Raw genomic sequence first — 19200 nt, forward strand, 5'->3', positions numbered from 1 at the left:
CCATCCTTTGGCAATACATTTCTCATTAGGTATCAAATTGTTAAACAAGCTGATGGGATTAAATACAATTGTTTAATTTCCCAATTAAAGAACTGAAATACAAATATATGCAGTGAGGTACAGTACTATATATATATATTTATAATGAAATCAATATTATATATACAGTCAAAGTAATGATTCGCAACCATCAAATGAAATGATATTATATATATATGTAATAGATTCTGTAGTCGAATACAAGCAGCGGAATCCGTAATGAACAGCAAGAATTTTGATGGCTTAGAGATGTTGAAACTCCTGTCCACAATGAATAAGAAATTTGGCAGTCGAGGTAGATTTAATTCAACTTTTCTTTCAGCAAATATGTTGCAGCCACAAACAAGTTGGCACATTATTTATGCCTATTCCCAAAATTAACATTTTTGATAAATGTGTAGTAAGAAACAAGGAGCAGACAGACTGCAATCCAGCTAATACAAAGCGTAAAAAGCAAATGCGTTACGTTAAGGGTGAAATCTTAATTCAGACCGAGTTAATTTTGGTTCTCGATGCATTTTTACTCGTCTTTGATAGTTAATACTGCTGTAAAATTACTATTGGCTGTTTGAGTTTTAGTTTCTTTTATAACATCAAATTATGTAAGAGTCATATGACATGAATTAATCTCCAAATGATGCAGTGCAGAAAGATTACTGTTTTTAGAATAGAGAAGGAAAATTAATTTTATGCTGCTAATTTAATCTTTTGCATATTCCTTATTTTTCTTACATATATATATGTACATATATCATTCGATGGTTGTGAATCATGACTTTGGTTATTATCTTTCTATTCATTTTATTTTCAGAATTATATAAAGGTAGTTTAAAATTTTGTAAAGAGAATTTATACAAATATTTTGTAATATGTTTATAGATATTGACGTGCATTAAGAAGGACGGGCTCGTAGGCTTCTAGATATTTTAAAATTTTTATTTATTCGCATTGAGTTTTATTTAAAATTACTTTACATGCTTTCTCCGCAATTTAGTTCTGTACATTTCATCAGTGCTAATTATGTACTTCTGCTGGTGTATGTTTTTATGGAAATTTGATTTACAGTTCTATTTTTGTGTATTGTTTTTTTATAGGGATTCTGTATATGGATACCCGTTCTATGTACGATTCTATGTATGGATACTCCACTATGGTATAATGCTATTGGTTCTGTTTATGGGTTTTATGCAGCGATTTTTCCAAGAGGTACCTTTATTGGTCTGTGGATTTTTGTGTAGTGGTTTTTACAGGATTTGGCGTATGGGTGCCTGTATAGGTGTACATGCTTTTGTTTACTGGTTTTTACAAGGCATAGACCTACGGAATATCCATTTTTTTAATGGAAATTTGGCCAATGGATATGCATATAAAGTTTTGATTTTTGGCTATGGGTTTTTACTGGGATTTTGTTTATAGTGCCTACAGTTCTACAGAGATTTGGCCTACTCGTAACCGTACAGTCATACGGGTTTCCGTTTACAGGTTTTTTACGGGTATTTCGCCTACAGGTACCTATACAGCCATGCAGGTTTCTTTCTATGGGTTTTTACGGGTATTCGGCCTATGGGTACCCGTACAAACGAACAGGTTTCTTTTTATGGGTTTTTACGGGTATTTGGCCTACGGGTACTCGTACAACCGTACGGGTTTCTTTCTATGGGTTTTTACGGGTATTTGGCCTACGGGTACCCGTACAACCGTACGGGTTTCTTTCTATGGGTTTTTACGGGGATTTGGCCTATGGGTACCCGTACAGTTGTACGGGTTTCTGTCTGTGGGTTTTTACGGGGATTTGGCCTACGGGTACCCACAGAGCTGTACGGGTACCCGTAGGCCAATTCCCCGTAAAAAACTTTTATGGGTTTCTACTGGGCATTTTTAGCAGGGGAGCATATCTTTAGAATTTCCGTTCAAATTTCAAATTTGGTCTTCCACATGCTCATATTCGTTGGAGGATTACGTTATTCAAAATTCGATGACTCTATGTACCGTTGTTTTATCACAATACGAGAAATATACATACATTTATGTAGATTTTTCATTATTTAATTTCTTCAAATATAATGCAGGACTCTAACATTTTGTGGCAACAGTTTGAAAAGTGAACCGACATTTATGAGTCCGACGCAAAATGCCAAAACGAAACTAATAGTCCTTCGGGATTCAAATCCCTTTGGACTTAAAAAAAAAAAAAAAAAAAAAACTTATAAATACATATTGTGCTTAAGACGACTGCTGGGGGCAGTGCAAACAAATGCTGGACGAAGACGATAGTGCATGATGTTAAGAAGGGTGCATTGCGGGTGTGAAGAACAATTTCAGTTACATATTTACAGAGTTATGGATAGGTGGTTACAAACACTAAAAGTAATAAGAAATAAAATACAAGAAAGTAAAACAATACAAAGTCTTGATCTGTCCCTGGTTATGGAACAAAATTTATGTGAATGAAAATTAATGCAAAAAAAAAATATATATATATATTAAACAGAAAATTCACTGTTTCTTACCTGGCAAGAGTCATGACCTCCTTCAGCATGTCCAGCACAAACCATTGTAGGAGCCACGTTAAAAAATCTGTGCCACTCTCTGCACTTTTCCAGTGACACAACAGGAACTGCAGCCTGTTTCAGTTCTAGTTCAGAACCTGTACCTATTTAAATTACATTTCAGATATAACTGAAGAATGAAATAAATTTTTAACTTGAGAATAATGGTTATTGATGATAGACTCTTATGTTGTCCGCCTTCTCTATTGTGAAGCAGTTTTACAAATTATTGATTCGGTACTTCTCAAGTATAAGGGCCACCTAAATAATTTTTTTAAACTGTATGCAAAATTTAATATGTGGATATAAACGCGAAGAAATATGTTATCAACTGGTTAGTTCTAAAACGTCATTTAGCTATAATTTTCTTTGACTGATATTCTAGGACAATATGTCTAACCTGTGGTAATATAACTCTTGAGGTTAAGCCGTGACAGTTTAGAAATCGCTAGAACTTAATAATAAAATATGAGAAATTGAAAAACTGCCTGTATATAAACTTTTTAGTTAAATTTTTATTTTTAATTACTTTATAAAAATAAAAATAAACAATCTTTATAATAATAAGCATTGGTTGTATGTTAAAAACGACTTGAGATTCTAACTCAGGGATGGGCAAACTACTGCCCGCGGTCCAACTCCGGCGCAGCGGAAAGTTCTATCCGGCCCGCGGATAGAATTTTAATTTTCCGGCCCGAGGCAAATTAAAAGAAATATATATTTATATATTATAAATGCGTCTCCTTTTCTACTTTGTTTAAATATTTTTTTTTTTTTTTTTCCTTCCTCTTTTTCAAAGGACTGATGATCTTTTTACTTTCTCTATTTTTGTTCTACAAAGCATAAATTGACGGAAGTAGCAAACACAGACAGCTTTCAATCGATAAAGTGTTTAAAGTTATTTATTAGTTATAGCTGTAGCTTGGCGACAACAAGCGTTATCTCTTTCTAGGGAAGCAGACATACGCGAATCTAATATAGGTGAATTAGAATTCGCATGTGGCAGACTGTGCGTTTTATTTTAAGCTCCAGCGAGCGGCTTTTTCTTTTGGCGCGAGTTCTAATATTACTGATTGCGGATGGAAAAATTGCGGACATATAGCATCATTGTGAATAGTGGTGAAATTATTAAAAGTATAGCGTTGCTAGTGCTTGTTTTGGGTTTATTTCAACCCCAAAATGGCTACTAAAAAACGAATGTGTCTCAGCTGCAATGAAGCTGTAGTAGTCTTCAAAGAATGCAACCTTTCCCGTCATTTCACATCTCAAGCATTAGAATTCTAATTACGAAGCAATGTCCGAATATGAAAGAAAACAAAATGCAGAAAATCTTTGTAAAAAATTGTCAGACCGACAAAATTTTTTCGAGAAAGTAAACAGTATATCCAGATTTCAAGATTTCAGTGCCATTCAAGCAGAATTGGATATTTTTACCATGCCTTTCAACGTTAATTATGAAGCAGTGAGGTCAGATTTGCAGCTTGAATTCATTGAGTTACAATCTAACAATCTCAAGCAGTTGTTTCTAAATATGCCGAAGTTAGAGTTTTGCAAATCTTTATCGAAAGTAAGTTTCCCAAATTTAATATCTCACGCCCAGAAAATAGTGCTATGTTTGCTTCATCTTATACGTGTGAACAAGAGTTTTCAACTATGAACTTTAGAAAGAATTATTCCAGAAGTAGATTGAAAATGAGTATTTAGCCTTGTTACTTAGAATCAGTACATCTCACTTCGAACTATTTTCACTCAATATAAGGAACTTTTAAAAATGTAATCGCAATTTCATTCATCTCATTAACATATTTAAATTGTAATACTTGTATATTGTTTTTAAAATTTTAGAAAAATTTATCTTGGCCCGCCAACCATCCCCCCCTCCGATTTTTGTCCCGCGACCGAAAAAGTTTGTCCATCGCTGTTCTAACTTAATAAAAGAACTCCAATTGTAAATTAACTGTGTAAGTGTAGACAAGCGGTGCATTTCTCTAACTACTCAATCAAATGTTTACGGCATATTTTGCTTTTAGCGATACATTTAATTTAAGAATATAAAATTTCGTGTTTCTATACACACATTTCATTTTAATCCCATTGTTATATACTATTAGTTTCGGCTGGGCTATGCGCAGAGTTAAGAGGCTTCAGTTAAGGAGATGGGGTTGTTTTTTTTTCGAAATCTCAGGTAGACAGTGATTTTCCTCTCATTTTGGTTCAAAGTAAATTGGTTCAAAATTTTTCCAAACTGGAATAAAATTTTAGAGGCCAAGTAACGCTTTTAATAAGAACTAGTACTTGCTTTGTTATCGGTCATGTCTTTTTTCGGAAATGAGCTTTCAAAAAATCCTCATCCACTTTGCCCGATTTCTTCACCATTTTCGAAATATTCTAAAAAAGGTTCTGCTCTGCTCTGGAAAGTTCTACACTTTTCGAAAGAGTAAATGAACGCGGCACCATATAACGGCTTTAGTAAGACCTGCGGGAAAGTAGTAAGCACCTTTAGTAAGCGGGAAAGCAACATCAGCGACGTGATCCTAAGATGAGTGAAATGATTTCAAAATTGAAACTGTATAAAAATGTTAAAATTTATTTTTCGTAAAAAAGCAATTATAAATCGAAACTGTGTACAAATACTGATATTTAGTTTTGTAAAAAAACACAATTATAAATTCTTTGTGTAATATTTATAAGATCCATTGATAGCGGGAACGCAACAACGGAAACCTGAGTGGGTGAAGTGAGCGCTATGCTCTATACTGGTAGCAACACATGTGACAGTAAGATACTAATAATATAAGATACTAATAATAAATAAATTTCCTTTAAATCACTAAGTTTGTTTATTTAAATTCGAAGACAAATAAAGTGCGAGGGAAAAATAGACTGCTTTTATACCGCTGAGTTTTCTGATTAAACTTGAAGCATAAACGTTTTGCATAGTGGCAACACAAAGCTTTGCCGATAACCAATACACATGTTCTTACATCATTTATTATAAATATATTTGTTCGTTATTATATATACGTTTATCTATTAATACAATGGATGTGACGTTTCCATGCACGTTTTCAAAGGTTTCGCAAAGCTTACCAAAAACAAAAAAAAAAAAAAAAAAAAAAAATGAAACAGAAGGCTCGAGTATACTACTTCAATTACAAATAATCCAGATTCGAAAGAAGCGTGTTCATTTTATTACTGAAATTATCGAGAAAAATCTGAATTATTAACCATGCGCATTTCTTCAATTGGGACGATTTAAAATTCAAGTCATTTTAATGCTTTTTTTTTTTTTTTTTTTCGAACAGTAATTACATCTTTTAAATACAAAAAAAAAGTTCCTCCAATTCGAACTGAAATAATATCTGTTAAATTAAATTAGTAATAACTTCAATAAGCCGCTTGGATTTAAACTGATAGATTTTCGTCGAATTTCTTAATTTTAAGGAGCTTTAAGTTTTTGCTTATGTTATTATTTAAATACACACACACACACACACATATATATATATATATATATATATATATAAATAATAACATAAGCAAAAATTTAACTATAGTACTACTATAATAAACACAGTGGGAGATTCTGATTTCTTACCATATGTTTCTCCCCATCCAGTAACATAGCACATAGTTCCGGGGGATAAGGTATAGTTGACGGATGGCAAGCACACGGGAGATATGTAATCCGTCTCTGTAACAGGGGCATTGAGCTTCACCAGAGCGATGTCATGCTGTTTTCTAATCAGCCACGGCGTGGAAGGCTGCAAAATAAAAATTGAAGTTGAAGTTTTCAAAACTGTTAATAAATTACATTATTAACTGTAAATAAATGCATCGTTATACTAGAGCTTGCATATAATTCCAACTGTTCTTCGACAGAAGTTGCAAAATATTGATGTTAAAAAGTCTTAGGATTGAAATTTACGGGAGACTCATATGACCTAGCAAGTGATATCATTACACGAGAGGTAAGTTCTTCGGATTATTTTCCAAACTGCAAGTAGCCACTTTCCAAAATATTGCCTTTCAAACGTAACTTTAGAGCTTTAATTTAAATTTTATCTTTTCAAATTATAACTTGACGAATGCTCAACAAACGAGCACTTTAAAAATATAAACGCAATTTTTAATAATTTAAATATTTGTCTCATTTTTAAGTAATATAGTATCTAACTGATATAATTTCAAATATACTGGATATTATTAATTCAGGAAAAATCACAAAAATGACGACTACTCAAATCGTAACATGCAGACTTTAATGAAAACTGAACCACAATATACAGTACATAATAAAGTATAAAATAACATTAAAAGAAATTACCAGACAATTATGGGTTATAGAAGTTAGCGTATGTATAAAATGAGCAAATCGGATGTGTCAGTTTGATGTAGGAAAATTAACTTCAATATGGAGTATGATTTCCCTAGAACCAATACTGCATATATAGCGATGTGTGATACTGTCAGTTATGCGGTCTATCAGTTCCGTAGGAAATAAGAACCATTACTCTTGCAAAGCAGTTGCAAACGTGACAATGGTCTGAAGAGGAGGATTGACAGTAGCTATACGTCTTTCCCAAAGCATCTCAAACATGCTCAATAGGATTCACGTCCGGTGATTTAGCAGTCTATGTGCTGAATTGTTTGCTATCGAAGATTGTTATCAACGATGCGATCTCTGTGAATCAAAGTAGCGTTTCTATTTCTAGGGTTATCGTCTTGTAGCAGGAAATCATCCCCTATTGCTATGGCATCAGGGCACACAAAAGCATCAAAGATGTCATCTCTACAGGCCTGAGCATTCACGGTTCCACTTGAAAATCATGGAGGTCTGTGCGTACCCCAACGAGATAACACTCCAACCACAGACACTGCCTCCTCCGTATGTATTTCTTTCACCGGGTGTTTGATGGATGATATCAGGATCCAGATTCTCTCCAAATCAAGTAACGCCTACTGTCGCTTTGGAGACTAAACTTAAACTCGCCTGTAAAGAGAACAGCCTTTCATTGATCAGCCGACCAGGGGACATGTTGATGTGCCCACCTCAAACGTTCCCTTTTATGACGTGACGTGAAGGTAAGCAAATAACTTGTCGCCTCGCGTACAGACCTCCTTCGTGAATCCTTCTACGCACGGTTACGCAGAAGCCAACCTTCCAATGGCTGCAGCAACGGAGGATCTGAGCTGAATCGGAGTTGCGTTTCTATTCCTTCGCATGCATAGCAACTATTTAACTCTCCAGCGCTCGTCGTAGCGATTCGGCGTTCTTGGCTGAACTTTGCTCATGTCTTTGCTTATGTATTAGGTAAAGGTTTCAATTTCGTTACTAATGTACTCAAAGCTTTGAATTAACAAAATTATATAAACAAATATATAGAAATTGCCATAAATCTCTTAGATTCCATCAATTGCGGAATAGCGTAGAAAACATTATTATTCCAGGAAAATATTTTTAATTTTTTTTATTATTTGATGAAAATGACATGGTCAAATGGACAGAATTCATGAATTCGAAACCGAGAGAGCTATGAATAGTTTAAAAGAATGGGGCTAGTGCTTTGGCAATGGAACATCCACATCATGTTTTTACGCAGTCTGATCAGTTTTACGGTATTCCTTCAAATGCTGAAAGCTCTGATAATGTAATAAACACAGTGCCAGTTATATATGCTTTATAGTCAGATAAAAAAGAAGAAATATGCAGGAGTTTCTTTTTTTTTTTTTTTTATTAATTTTTAATTAAGTGATAAAATAAGATCATGGTGACCAAAATCACTTAGAATCGATTTGAATTATCTCTTAATCATGCAGTTAAGAAAAAGCAGTGGACAATGGATGGTGAAATTTCCAAAATAAAGAAACAAAAATTTTCATAATTATATGATCGAGCAATGATGAGAGAATAAATTATTGGTGATATAAGAAACTGTTATTGTGAACGCCGTAGTTTTAGACAGTTGGAATAGTAAAATATATAAAATCTTCTGGAAAATTCACCCCACTAATTTGAATTTATTCTGCGTTTGTAAGATGACGCAGCATATTACGATTTTCTCCGTAGCAAAGTGGAAATAAATTTCCTCATTGAGAAGAGATTAAATAAATACTGAGCCACAGACAAAAGAATTTTAAAAAGTAAAATATTTCAGAAATAGAAAAATTCCTTTGAAAAATCTTTAGAAGTATTAAGCTATATAAAAAATTTTAGAAACAATTTAGTTATAAAAGTTTAGGAAATGAATAGCCACTAAAAATCTATTTTTAAATAAGTATTGAAATATTTTTAATTATTAAAATGACAGAGTAGTTAGTATTTCATTTTCTTTATACTCACATACAATGCCCAAGGCTCACATCAAGGGCAGGCGCAATCCTGCGCTCTTAGTCATGATAAAATTCGTAGACTTGGCTGTGATGTTTTTGTCAGACAAGTGAGATAAGTCACACTAACAACTTTTTAAATAATTTTCCCAATTTACTTTCTAAAACAATAAAGAAACTGCAATGCATTCTGTTGGACTAAGGAAACTGATGCTGAATTAAATCTGAATCTGTAGAATACGCTGATGTATAGAATTATCAAAATAATGTTTGTTTAGTGGTTTAAACTTATTTATCTGATAATCGTTTTGCCATATTCGTTTCTTACCATATAATATAATCTCAGTTATTGGAGGAAATATGATAGATGCTATCTTAAAGAAAATAAGAAATTGCAATCATTTCGGGAGATAAAACAATTATTACAAAAACTGCGACAATTTATTTATATGCATCATTTTAAGTCTGTTATCGCCACTATTTGAGTTTAATGCTATTAAAATGTGTTTTCCAGCGAAGATGAAAAAGTGTGGTTCTACATATCGTTTAATATTGTTGTGTCATAAAAGAAATTAATTAATTTTGAAAGAGATGAAATTAAACAAATTTATTTCATAGTTCCGAAATTATAAAAAAATACACAGCTGGCCATTAAAATTGCAACACCAGGAAGGAATGATCTGACGAATGTCAAAATCAAAGAAAGGAAGAAGTTGGGATATGCAACTGATTAGTATTTCAGCGCATTTAGACGACGCAGGAGGAAGAAACGACATCTGAAGCACTGCATAAAAGAAAAGTTGCATGCACATCTCTAAAGTTGTGTAGCTGTTTTTCTCATTCGGAAAGTGCTTTTTAAGGTTGGAGTCTGTTCAGAATATCGTGTTATGCCTCGAATAAGAAGAGGAAATGCTTACAAGCAAGTTTCGGAATTCGATAGATGTAAGATAGTTGCCTGTTGAGAGTGTAGATTATCGTTCCGTGATATCACCCGTCACACTGGTCGACATCCAACCACTGTCATGCGAATATGGAATCAGTGGATTGCTGAGAGTCATACTGAACGGCATGCAGGATCTCAACGCCCTACCATGACTAACACCAGAGAGGACAGACATATTGTAAGGTCAGCCCTGTAAAACTGTACGACCACATCACGAACCATTAGTCAGGAAATGGCAATGTTTGCAGCACGCCCAGTATCAGCTCGTAAAGAACGTCGACGTTTGCAGCAGCGTGGACTATCAGCACGGTGACCATTACTTCGGCTTCCCTTGACAATGCAGCGTAGAGAGAGACGGCGAGTGGTTGTGCTGTATCTTTGAGGCCCCCCAAACACCATGTTCCAAAAAGATAATGCAAGACCACATGCTGCACGTCGTGTTCTGACCTTCCTCGATACACGGGGTATTCGAATGCTGCACTGGCCTGCACGGTCTCCAGATCTGTTACCCACTGAAAACATCTGGTCATGGGTTGCTGAGAGACTGGCCCCCACCACTCTCCAGCTAATACGGGTTGATGAAGCGTGGCTTAGACTTGAAGCAGCATGGAATGAGTTGCTCATTTGTGTCATCCAAGCCCAGTTTGACTCCATGCCTAATGGGATAAGGGCCGTTTTAGCTATCAAAGGTGGCAGCTGTTTCTATTAATTTCGCACCCTTGTAAGCCCTCGAAATACTTACAAATTTAATCATTTTGTCTTCATGCTATACTGTTTATATGCAATAAATATCTTTTTTGTATTTGCTTTCCTTCATGGTGTTACAATTTTAATGGCCAGCAATGTATTATTAATAGCTAAGATTTTTGAGATATAAAAACTGCCTTGTAGCTTAAATTAAAAATATGTAAAATGAGATATAAAGGCTTGTATTAAAATAATACAGAATAAAACTAAAATCAAAATATCTCTACGATGTGGTTTCCGTCTATAATATCCCAACAAGATAAGCCACGATAGAAAATGTGTTATATTGTTGAAAGCACTGACTTCTCTTTCTTTTGTTTATAAAAAGAGCGCAAAAAGACACATTATGTTATAAATGCAATGAAGGGATATATTCTGATCGGGCTGTATTGGGAATAAAGTTACTCAACCTACCCCTCAAAGGCTCAGATGGGAACAAAACTGTTAAGCCTGAATTGGAAGGCTCAGGAGCGAAGCACATGTATACAGGCGCCTAGACTAAAAGCCTCATCCTAAATGTAGCTCATTGCAAATTAGCATGACGTTCCTAGCATAACATGATGAAGCAGGCAGAAAATTCCAAAAATATGGTATTCTCACAAGATGTTGCGATGATGAGCCATTCGTATACAAACTCTGCTGAATTGGAAATGAATTGTCACTTTAGCACTACTAGCAAAGAAGGTCTCCAAACTTTTGAATTTTCATTCCAGCTTTGAACCAATTCCCAAATTTAACTTTTGAATTTCTGAGAAAATTATTTATGATCATAAACTCACCTAGAAATGCACAATATTAAAAAAAGTCAGCTGCTGATATGCTATTGGCAGAAAGCTAAACAATTGTAAAAAATAACGAGATTTGGTTTGAAAATTTGGAAAATATAAAATAATGAATGAAGAGATAAAAAGCGAAAGTAAGCATGTTTTAGTTTCCAATACATACGTATTTAAAATAAAATGTTTGATAGAGCCGATGGAAGGTTAATTCTTGAAAAATCAGAATGCAAGAAATCCTGTAAAACATTGTACTGTGGAAAATTGAGCTATGTTTTAGTCATTTTAGCGCGATAAAAACGCTACTGCTTTACGTAATAATAAATGTCTGATTACGAATGTCTGATTACATACCACAGCTGAGTGCAGTAAAATGTCATCAAAGTGGTAAGCTGTCTCACAGCAATTACAACTAGCGAACTCATTAGTTCGATAAGTTCGTATCAACTGCCAGATGGCTCATAGATTGGAAAGAGAGGAACCTAGCACTAGAGACTGAAGGAATGACTTATTGTGTTATTAATATGGTATATGAATTCAAAAGAGCAGAAAACCTAGATGTTTGAAAAGAGTCAATAATTTACCTCTAATTTAACATAGCAACAAGAAATCGTACATGACAAGCAGTATTTTCAATGATTTTCTTTTGAAGTGAGACAATGAGCTGAAAATGGAGGAGAAAAAGCTTTACTAATTAGCTATCTCTGCACCCCATACATCTCTGATCTCTTTCTGAAAAACATAAGTGTCTTTTCCTGCAAATACAACTTCGTACACTTAGCTTTTAAATCAAAGTATTATTAATAGCTTGCAAATATCATCAGAGGAAAGATGTTCAGGAAATGTTAAACAAAACTGAATTTTGTTAAAATTCAAGCATTTCGAATTAGATAAGTAAATCGATGTCTGTGCTAAAGACCATGCATAATATAGTCAATTCTTGAAGCTAATGTCTTAAAACATACATAAAACTGCTTTCGAAATGTGGCTTCTAGAAGAAGCCTCAGAGGAACTGCTGTAAAGACATTATATTCTAACCAATTATTTTTAGTTGTGAAACTTTTCTTTTTCTTCTGATTTGAGTTTCCAGCCAGAATGTAAAATTTAATGACTTTTATGCAAATTCGAAGTGAGTTCGGAAGCAGTATTTAAGCAGCGGTTTTAAGAGTTCGTGAGTAATAGTAGAAGAGAGTTAGTTCCAAGTTTATGCTGCGTGTTTGAAATAGCTATAGTACGTGAATAGTTGGTGTTAGCTACCCTCTTCAGATTATATTGATATTCTAGGTTCGGCTTTGCTGTGTGCAACCGATTTAGCGGTTTAGATAAATAAGGAGCCAGTCCTGTAGCCCATCTCACGTTATTGTGATTTTACATTTATATTTTCTGTTCTAGTTATTTAGGCGCAAATGGGGGATTAAATTGGGAGCACCGAGTGTGCGCAATTCTTGTTACGTTTAGTTCAATGAAAAGGTTATTTAAACCTTCTTCTGCAGTACCTGTTCTTGACAGACATAGCAAAAATCCGGTACTAAGTCTTTTCAGTACCCTTAGATAATCTCGAAACAAACAAGAAGACTTTACACTGCAAGCTGTAGCTAATGTTTCAGACTCCTTTTTAGAATATCTATTTAGTTGACGACAATTTTGTGACAACGTGCGTAAAAACTGACTGTGATATTATAGAACGTGTTAAAAGAAGTGCGGAAACTGACAGTGAAAGTGGTATAGAAAAAGGTGATGCCATGCCAACATCAGCCGAATCTAGAACAGTGCTGTAAATTCTAAGCAAAACTCTTGAAGTAAATGGTGTTGATCAAAGAAGCTGCTAGTAGTTTTACGAAATTGAGACTGTAACCGAAAAATAGGAAAAACTGTTGATGAAAAATAGGAAAGAAACGCGGATAGAACAATTCTTTTGAAGAACTTAAAAATTTCATCCAAACCGAAATTATGAAAGTATTTCTATTAAGAATTAAAAAATTGTGTAAATCGCTTTATTTCGACATTAATTTTTAATTATTATTTTGGGATTAATTATTAGATTTAATTGCTAGTTATTATTTTATGAAGTAGGAGTACAGAACCTGATGTAACAATATGCAGTACGCAAATTGCCGTCTATTAAACTCATCAGCAAAATGAATTATATATCTATAGGGTGATTAAAAAAATATCTAGAAAAATATAGAACAAGTAGAAATAAGCAGACTTTGCAAAGGAATGTGTACTCAAAAATAGCGCTTTTGAGTGGTACAAGATGCCCTTTTTGTGGTAAGCAAAAGCATTATGCTGTCTTAAATGCTGTGCATTTTGAGCGGTACTGATCCTTATAGCCCCATCACACAGAGGACGCTATTAAGAAACTTTTCTGGGGAAAGCATTTCTCTCAGCACTAGTACGAAACGGGAATATTCCAGTCGAAATAGCTGCATTAAGTACCCGCAATGAGACTGAGGACATTAATTCTCGTGCAATTCTATCTCCCGTAGGAGAGGAAGATTTTTGGTAAGATTACTACACTCAACCAATCACATTTCCTGGAAGCAAAAATTTGGGAAAATTTTTCTTTCTACGAACAATTGAGGTTAGCTGAGTCTGGCAGTGGTTTTACCCGAACGCAGAGTTTGCGGGTATGCATTTTATCTAGTGGATGAGGCTAAAATGAAGCAGTTCCTCAAAGATGATGCAGAGGTGATTCCCGAGGTGGTGGAAATCACACAAAGATGCTACCCGAGAGTTCCCGCTTTTAGCAGTTGCTCCGCATTATAGTAAATACGTTTCAGTTCGTCAAGGTTCGCATTCGTATAGCGATAAAAACTGCGTGCAATTCGTACGGGAAATGAGGATTTAGGCCAGCAGAACACTTTTACGTACCCGTCAACAACGCCCTATACCACCTCAAGGCGCCATTTGAACATAAATATCCATTGTAAAATCTGCTTATTTCGGTTTCATCTATCTGCCTTTACATTTTTTCCAAATATTTTTGTATCACCAAGGGAGTTTTAAAACAGACCTTCCCAAAAAAAAAAAAAAAAAAAAAAAAAGAAACTTTCAAACGAGCCTTCCCTCAAAATTATAAGATTTTGTAAAATAGCTTACTAATAACATAATATTAAATTGATAATTTTACTAATTGTTTTGAAATAAAATCCCTTTATTTTAATTTTTAAACAATTCATATTAAATTAACTTAATTCTTTAAATTTTAATTTAAAGTAAATTATTTTAGAGCTTGGTTTATTTAATTTGATTTAAATGTGAAAAAAATTGCTCTCATTTTTTTATAGATTTTAGCATTTTTTTCCAACTCTTTTATTAATGAAAAATGAATTAATTTTGTAAAAGAATAATGTAATACCTCAAAAACAAATTATATAATTTTTAAAGACTTAGAAAAAGCCGATTAGTTATTTTCTTTCTCCTACTGTAAGAGATCTTTCCCTTTCTGTTCTTCATTGTAAAAGAAAGTGGACCGAAACTTAGCTTCCTTGCTTTACATCTTAAATAGCTAATTTGCCAAAGGATCTTCCTGGCTATTGTGGTTGTAAAAACTGATATCATGCCGGTCAAGATGCATTAAAAAGAATAGAAAATAGCTAATCACGATTTCAAAAACAGGACTGAGGTCTTAGGAAACAGGAATAGGAGATTCTTTAAAAAATAAGAAAAAATATATTTTCCAAAGCAGCGAAAAGCTATACTAAATATTATTGCGAACTTCTTATATGGAAAAAAAATTCGAAGTAAAACGCTTTATGCAAGATTTAACAGAATCAAAATATGAAAGTATTTCCATTTTGTGAAATAAATTTCTTAAGCGAGAAAATTTCTAAATAGGTTTTAATTTTTTTAAATTTAAATTCAATTTATTAATTTTTCTTTTAATAAAGGAGCTTACTTTGGAATCGTTGAGCCCTCGGTATTCGGGATGTATATGAATTGACTCCATGTAACGGACTTGCTCTGTATCGTCTGGAACAAGACGAAAGTGTTTGCCCAGCAGCACGTTCCATTTTTTGGTATTCAAGTTATCGCTGAAAGAGGAAAAAGAAATTCTTCGTCTTTAAGAAGTAGCATGAATTCTGTTGTGTCCACAGACTTCATTCAGTATTTTCATTAATAAGCTTACATTAATTTATAAGTCAAACAACAATTAATAATTAAGCTCACGTTGCTAGAAATCCGTATAGATCTATAGCTGATATTCCTTATAATAACTTCCCACATGCTACTGGAAAAGGATGTTACAGTGACTGGTCATTGCAGTTAATATTGATTTAATATTTTCTCCCCACTATTGTAACTGGTAGTTGTAATGAAATTGTTTCTGCAAAAAGTGATCTTTGTATAACGTGAATACGAGCAAGCTTTCCTCCCAAAGTCCTCTACGAAGGCATATCTCCTTTCAGGCAGGTAGCTTTCATAGCTGTGTCATATTCAAATAACCTAAACCAAGGAAATGATCTTAAAAAGAGCGCCTACTATATATACAAAGTTCTTTATAAAATTAAAAATTGGATATTGTTATATATTAAAGATCCGTCAAAATTTCCTTAAATAATCAAACCAAATGAATAGAACAAGTTTTTAGATTATGAGGGGAGGTAAAGAGCAAAGACAACGGAATGATCACTCTAAAATTCTCCTTAAAATAAGATGAATATCGCTTGTTACAAAATCGCTCACTTACGATAGTGAAATGGATATAACAGTGAATAGTAATAATTCGACACTGCGAAAAGGACGAAACGCAGACGCACTTTTTTGATGTTCTTCATATATATGTGAATATGAGCCAGTTTCTTTTCGGAAGCCCTCCGCAAAGGCAGCGCTCTCTTAGACAAATAACGTCAAATTCTTGCATTACGTCATCACATAAGTAATACTTTCATTTTTACTTCTTTTATTCTTTAAAATTTTTTTAAAAAATGCGTTCTTTTTTAATCTGAAACACGCTTTCTTTCATCCTCCGCTAATTTTTAATAGTTACAATGGGATTTAGTTCAGCCAGGGTTTGCAGTAGGTTCTCGTGGAGCTTTACAGATCCAACGTTCTTTGACAGATCTTTCAGGAACAAGCTAGTCTTCTAGGCTGTAGTTTCCAGTTCAGAATTTCTGGAACTGCCGTCTGGCTTACGCTTGCTATCCGATTCCCATACGCCGTAGGAATATTCTTATTTATAATAATTTAATTCAACTCATGAAGCAAAATACACCTAATACGCTCCTTTTTCATTTTCATTATAGCTTTGAAAAAATAACTGTTAAAACTGAACTGCTCTCTTCAAAAGTTGCGCTAAGAATAAGAACAAGGCAAAATACTACCTTTTTTATAGCAAGTTGATGCAAGTACTTTATTCCATCCCCCTCCAACTTTTAGTTCGTATGAAAAACATTGCATTACTTTTGTGGTGACCCAATATTTCGTTATTCATGTTTAAGCGAACAAATAAACAAAATCACTCACAGAACAAAACCTAAAAATCACTAAATATTTAAATTCCATAACCCATCACTCTATATAGCTTAATTCTTAACCTACTGGCGGCTACTTGCAGCTTCCTATTTATATTACTGAACTCTTCCAGAAAAATTAATCCTATCATCAAAATATTTGTTTTTTGAAAATACCTAAAATATTGCTAAACTGGCAACAAAAGTTTTCTCTAGGACCTGGTTGGTATCAGAAGCCTGAATCTCCCTCATCTTCGTAAATAATACCAAGTCTGTTTAATCAGATTTAATCAGAAATGCAAAAATTTCGAAATCATAATGCAATTAAATATATGCAAATATAATAAGTAACAGATTACACAAAGTAAAGATTATACGAAATGCTTAATGAATAGCCACAGAACTGGCTCATACATAAACATAACATAATGGACATAAATAACGCCCTAAATAAATATTTGAAAGGAAACAGAAATATATAGCAATAAAAATTACATTTAAAGCAGTACTAATTAGTATAAAAGCAAACAAGTGGAAATGTTTAAATAAACCATAACTTAGGAGTTTTGCCTCATTCCTTGTTATTGCAGCAGTATGTATGTATTTGAAGTCTGAGGAATTCTTTAAGAAAATAACATGCCCGTAAGAGAATATAATTACTATTTTGGTACTTGATATACCAGTAATCGATTATTAAAATTAATCCTAAAGGTCATTATCAGATAGTCAAATTTATCTTTAAATTTCAATGTTAATAATTAGCTTTATCAATTTAGTATATCCTTATTAGATGTCGATGATTATAGCCTTTTTTATAATTTGTCATAATATAATTTTGTTTTGAAAAATCATTTGACATAATGTGCTTTATGCAAATCACACGGTTTTTTTACTATGACATTGTTTCTTTGCATATCTGATATCCAAGAGAATCTTTGACAATATCGCATTAAAGTAAAAATATAGGCCAAATAACAATTATTAGAGACTTCAGGCTACAAGAACCAGAGGTAATTTTTATAGATTAGCAGTATTAATTTTGATGAATGTGTAGTGAAACATCCAAACTAGTACTTCAAATTTATAAAAACTTACTCCTGATTCCTGTTGAGTGAACTCTAATAATATCGCATTAGTCTATTTCTGAAATTTGATTTGTTGACTTTTATTGGTCTAAAACTGAGCTAGCTAGCTGCTAAAAGTATAAGAGACTATTCTTCTTAATTGAAGTATTAATTCTTTCGGAAGTAATTTTCACAAACAAATTACATTAAATTTATTGTTTATAATTAGTGATAAAATCCTTTACAAATAAAGAGCAAAAATACGAGAATACATTATGGGCAATTGATTCAGCATGAGATATTTAACTTTCACATTATAAAAGTGCGCTCGTAAGTTTGAATAAAACTATTGATTTTAAGAGCGATCCGACGCAGGTCCCTCTTTATCAGAAGCAAAAAATATTTCTTTATCTTTTAATGATATAAGACTTGCGTCTGGTGACCCTGAACATGGATAGAGTTTTATTCAAAATCTACACCAAATTGAGGTTCAATCCTAAAATCTCGGGGTTGAGCTACCTCTGTGGCATATATATAATTTTTTAACACTTCAAAATTTTAAGTTTTTAGAGTATTTTCACTCATTTCTATTTCCATTACAATAATTGGTTTATCTTTGAATTATGGTAACTTGGCAGTTTTTTGGTGAAAATTTGGCTTGCCAACAATCCGCTAGCCGATTTACGCTTATACTAGAACTTTTATGGAACAAAAATGCTTAATCATGACGAAGATTAGGTGCGAAATTGGGAGAAAGTGCAGAGTCACCCACTGCTTGCTGCGTTTTTAAGAATTGTACACGTCGACCTATTTTCACTTAAAAAAACATCTCAGAATTGCACAAAAATGGCATTGCGCACACTCTTGACTTTATCCATGTACACTGCTAAAGTCTTAGCTAGTAACCTTTTTTGCCTTACCAAAATGTCGCCAAACTACCTGTTACCATATTCCAAAGATTAGCCCAATAATTAATGCAATTTAGAATTTTTATGCAAATCTCAGTTACACGATCTAAACTGTAGTTCATGCTGACGCCTTGTCTGATTAGATTCGGCTTCAGAAAGTGCTCGTTGCTTTTGGAAGGCCCACCAGCGGCCGAGCGATAAGGTCATTGAACGCTTCCAGTTTGATTCGGAGTTCGAATGCCCGTGAACGTTTTGGCTGCAAGCGCGTTTCCGTGGTTTTCCGCATGCGTAGCGTGTATACGAGCCTGTTTACCTTAGAAAGTCCTCCACGAAGGCATCATTCCCCTTAGTCAGATAGCCGTCGAATGCTTAACCATTATCAAATAAA

The 19200-nt window shown here is 33.6% G+C and overlaps 1 protein-coding gene across 2 annotated transcripts in view; it reads right to left on the reverse strand.

Annotated features, from left to right (window-relative positions):
• LOC118190396 (chymotrypsin-like protease CTRL-1) overlaps positions 1-19200 on the reverse strand; it is a 70089-nt gene that overhangs the window by 20938 nt on the left and 29951 nt on the right. For both annotated transcript variants that reach the window (XM_085815724.1, XM_085815725.1), the window contains exons 6-8: positions 15286-15421; positions 6187-6352; positions 2550-2692 (exon numbers count right to left, since the gene is read on the reverse strand). In XM_085815724.1, coding sequence (XP_085671850.1) covers positions 2550-2692; positions 6187-6352; positions 15286-15421 — 445 coding nt within the window. The remainder of the gene's footprint in view (positions 1-2549; positions 2693-6186; positions 6353-15285; positions 15422-19200) is intronic.

The sequence above is a fragment of the Stegodyphus dumicola genome, chromosome 4 (genome assembly GCF_044657685.1).
Source record: "Stegodyphus dumicola isolate Sdum_Otavi_A_Nest chromosome 4, ASM4465768v1".
Lineage (NCBI taxonomy): Eukaryota > Metazoa > Arthropoda > Arachnida > Araneae > Eresidae > Stegodyphus > Stegodyphus dumicola.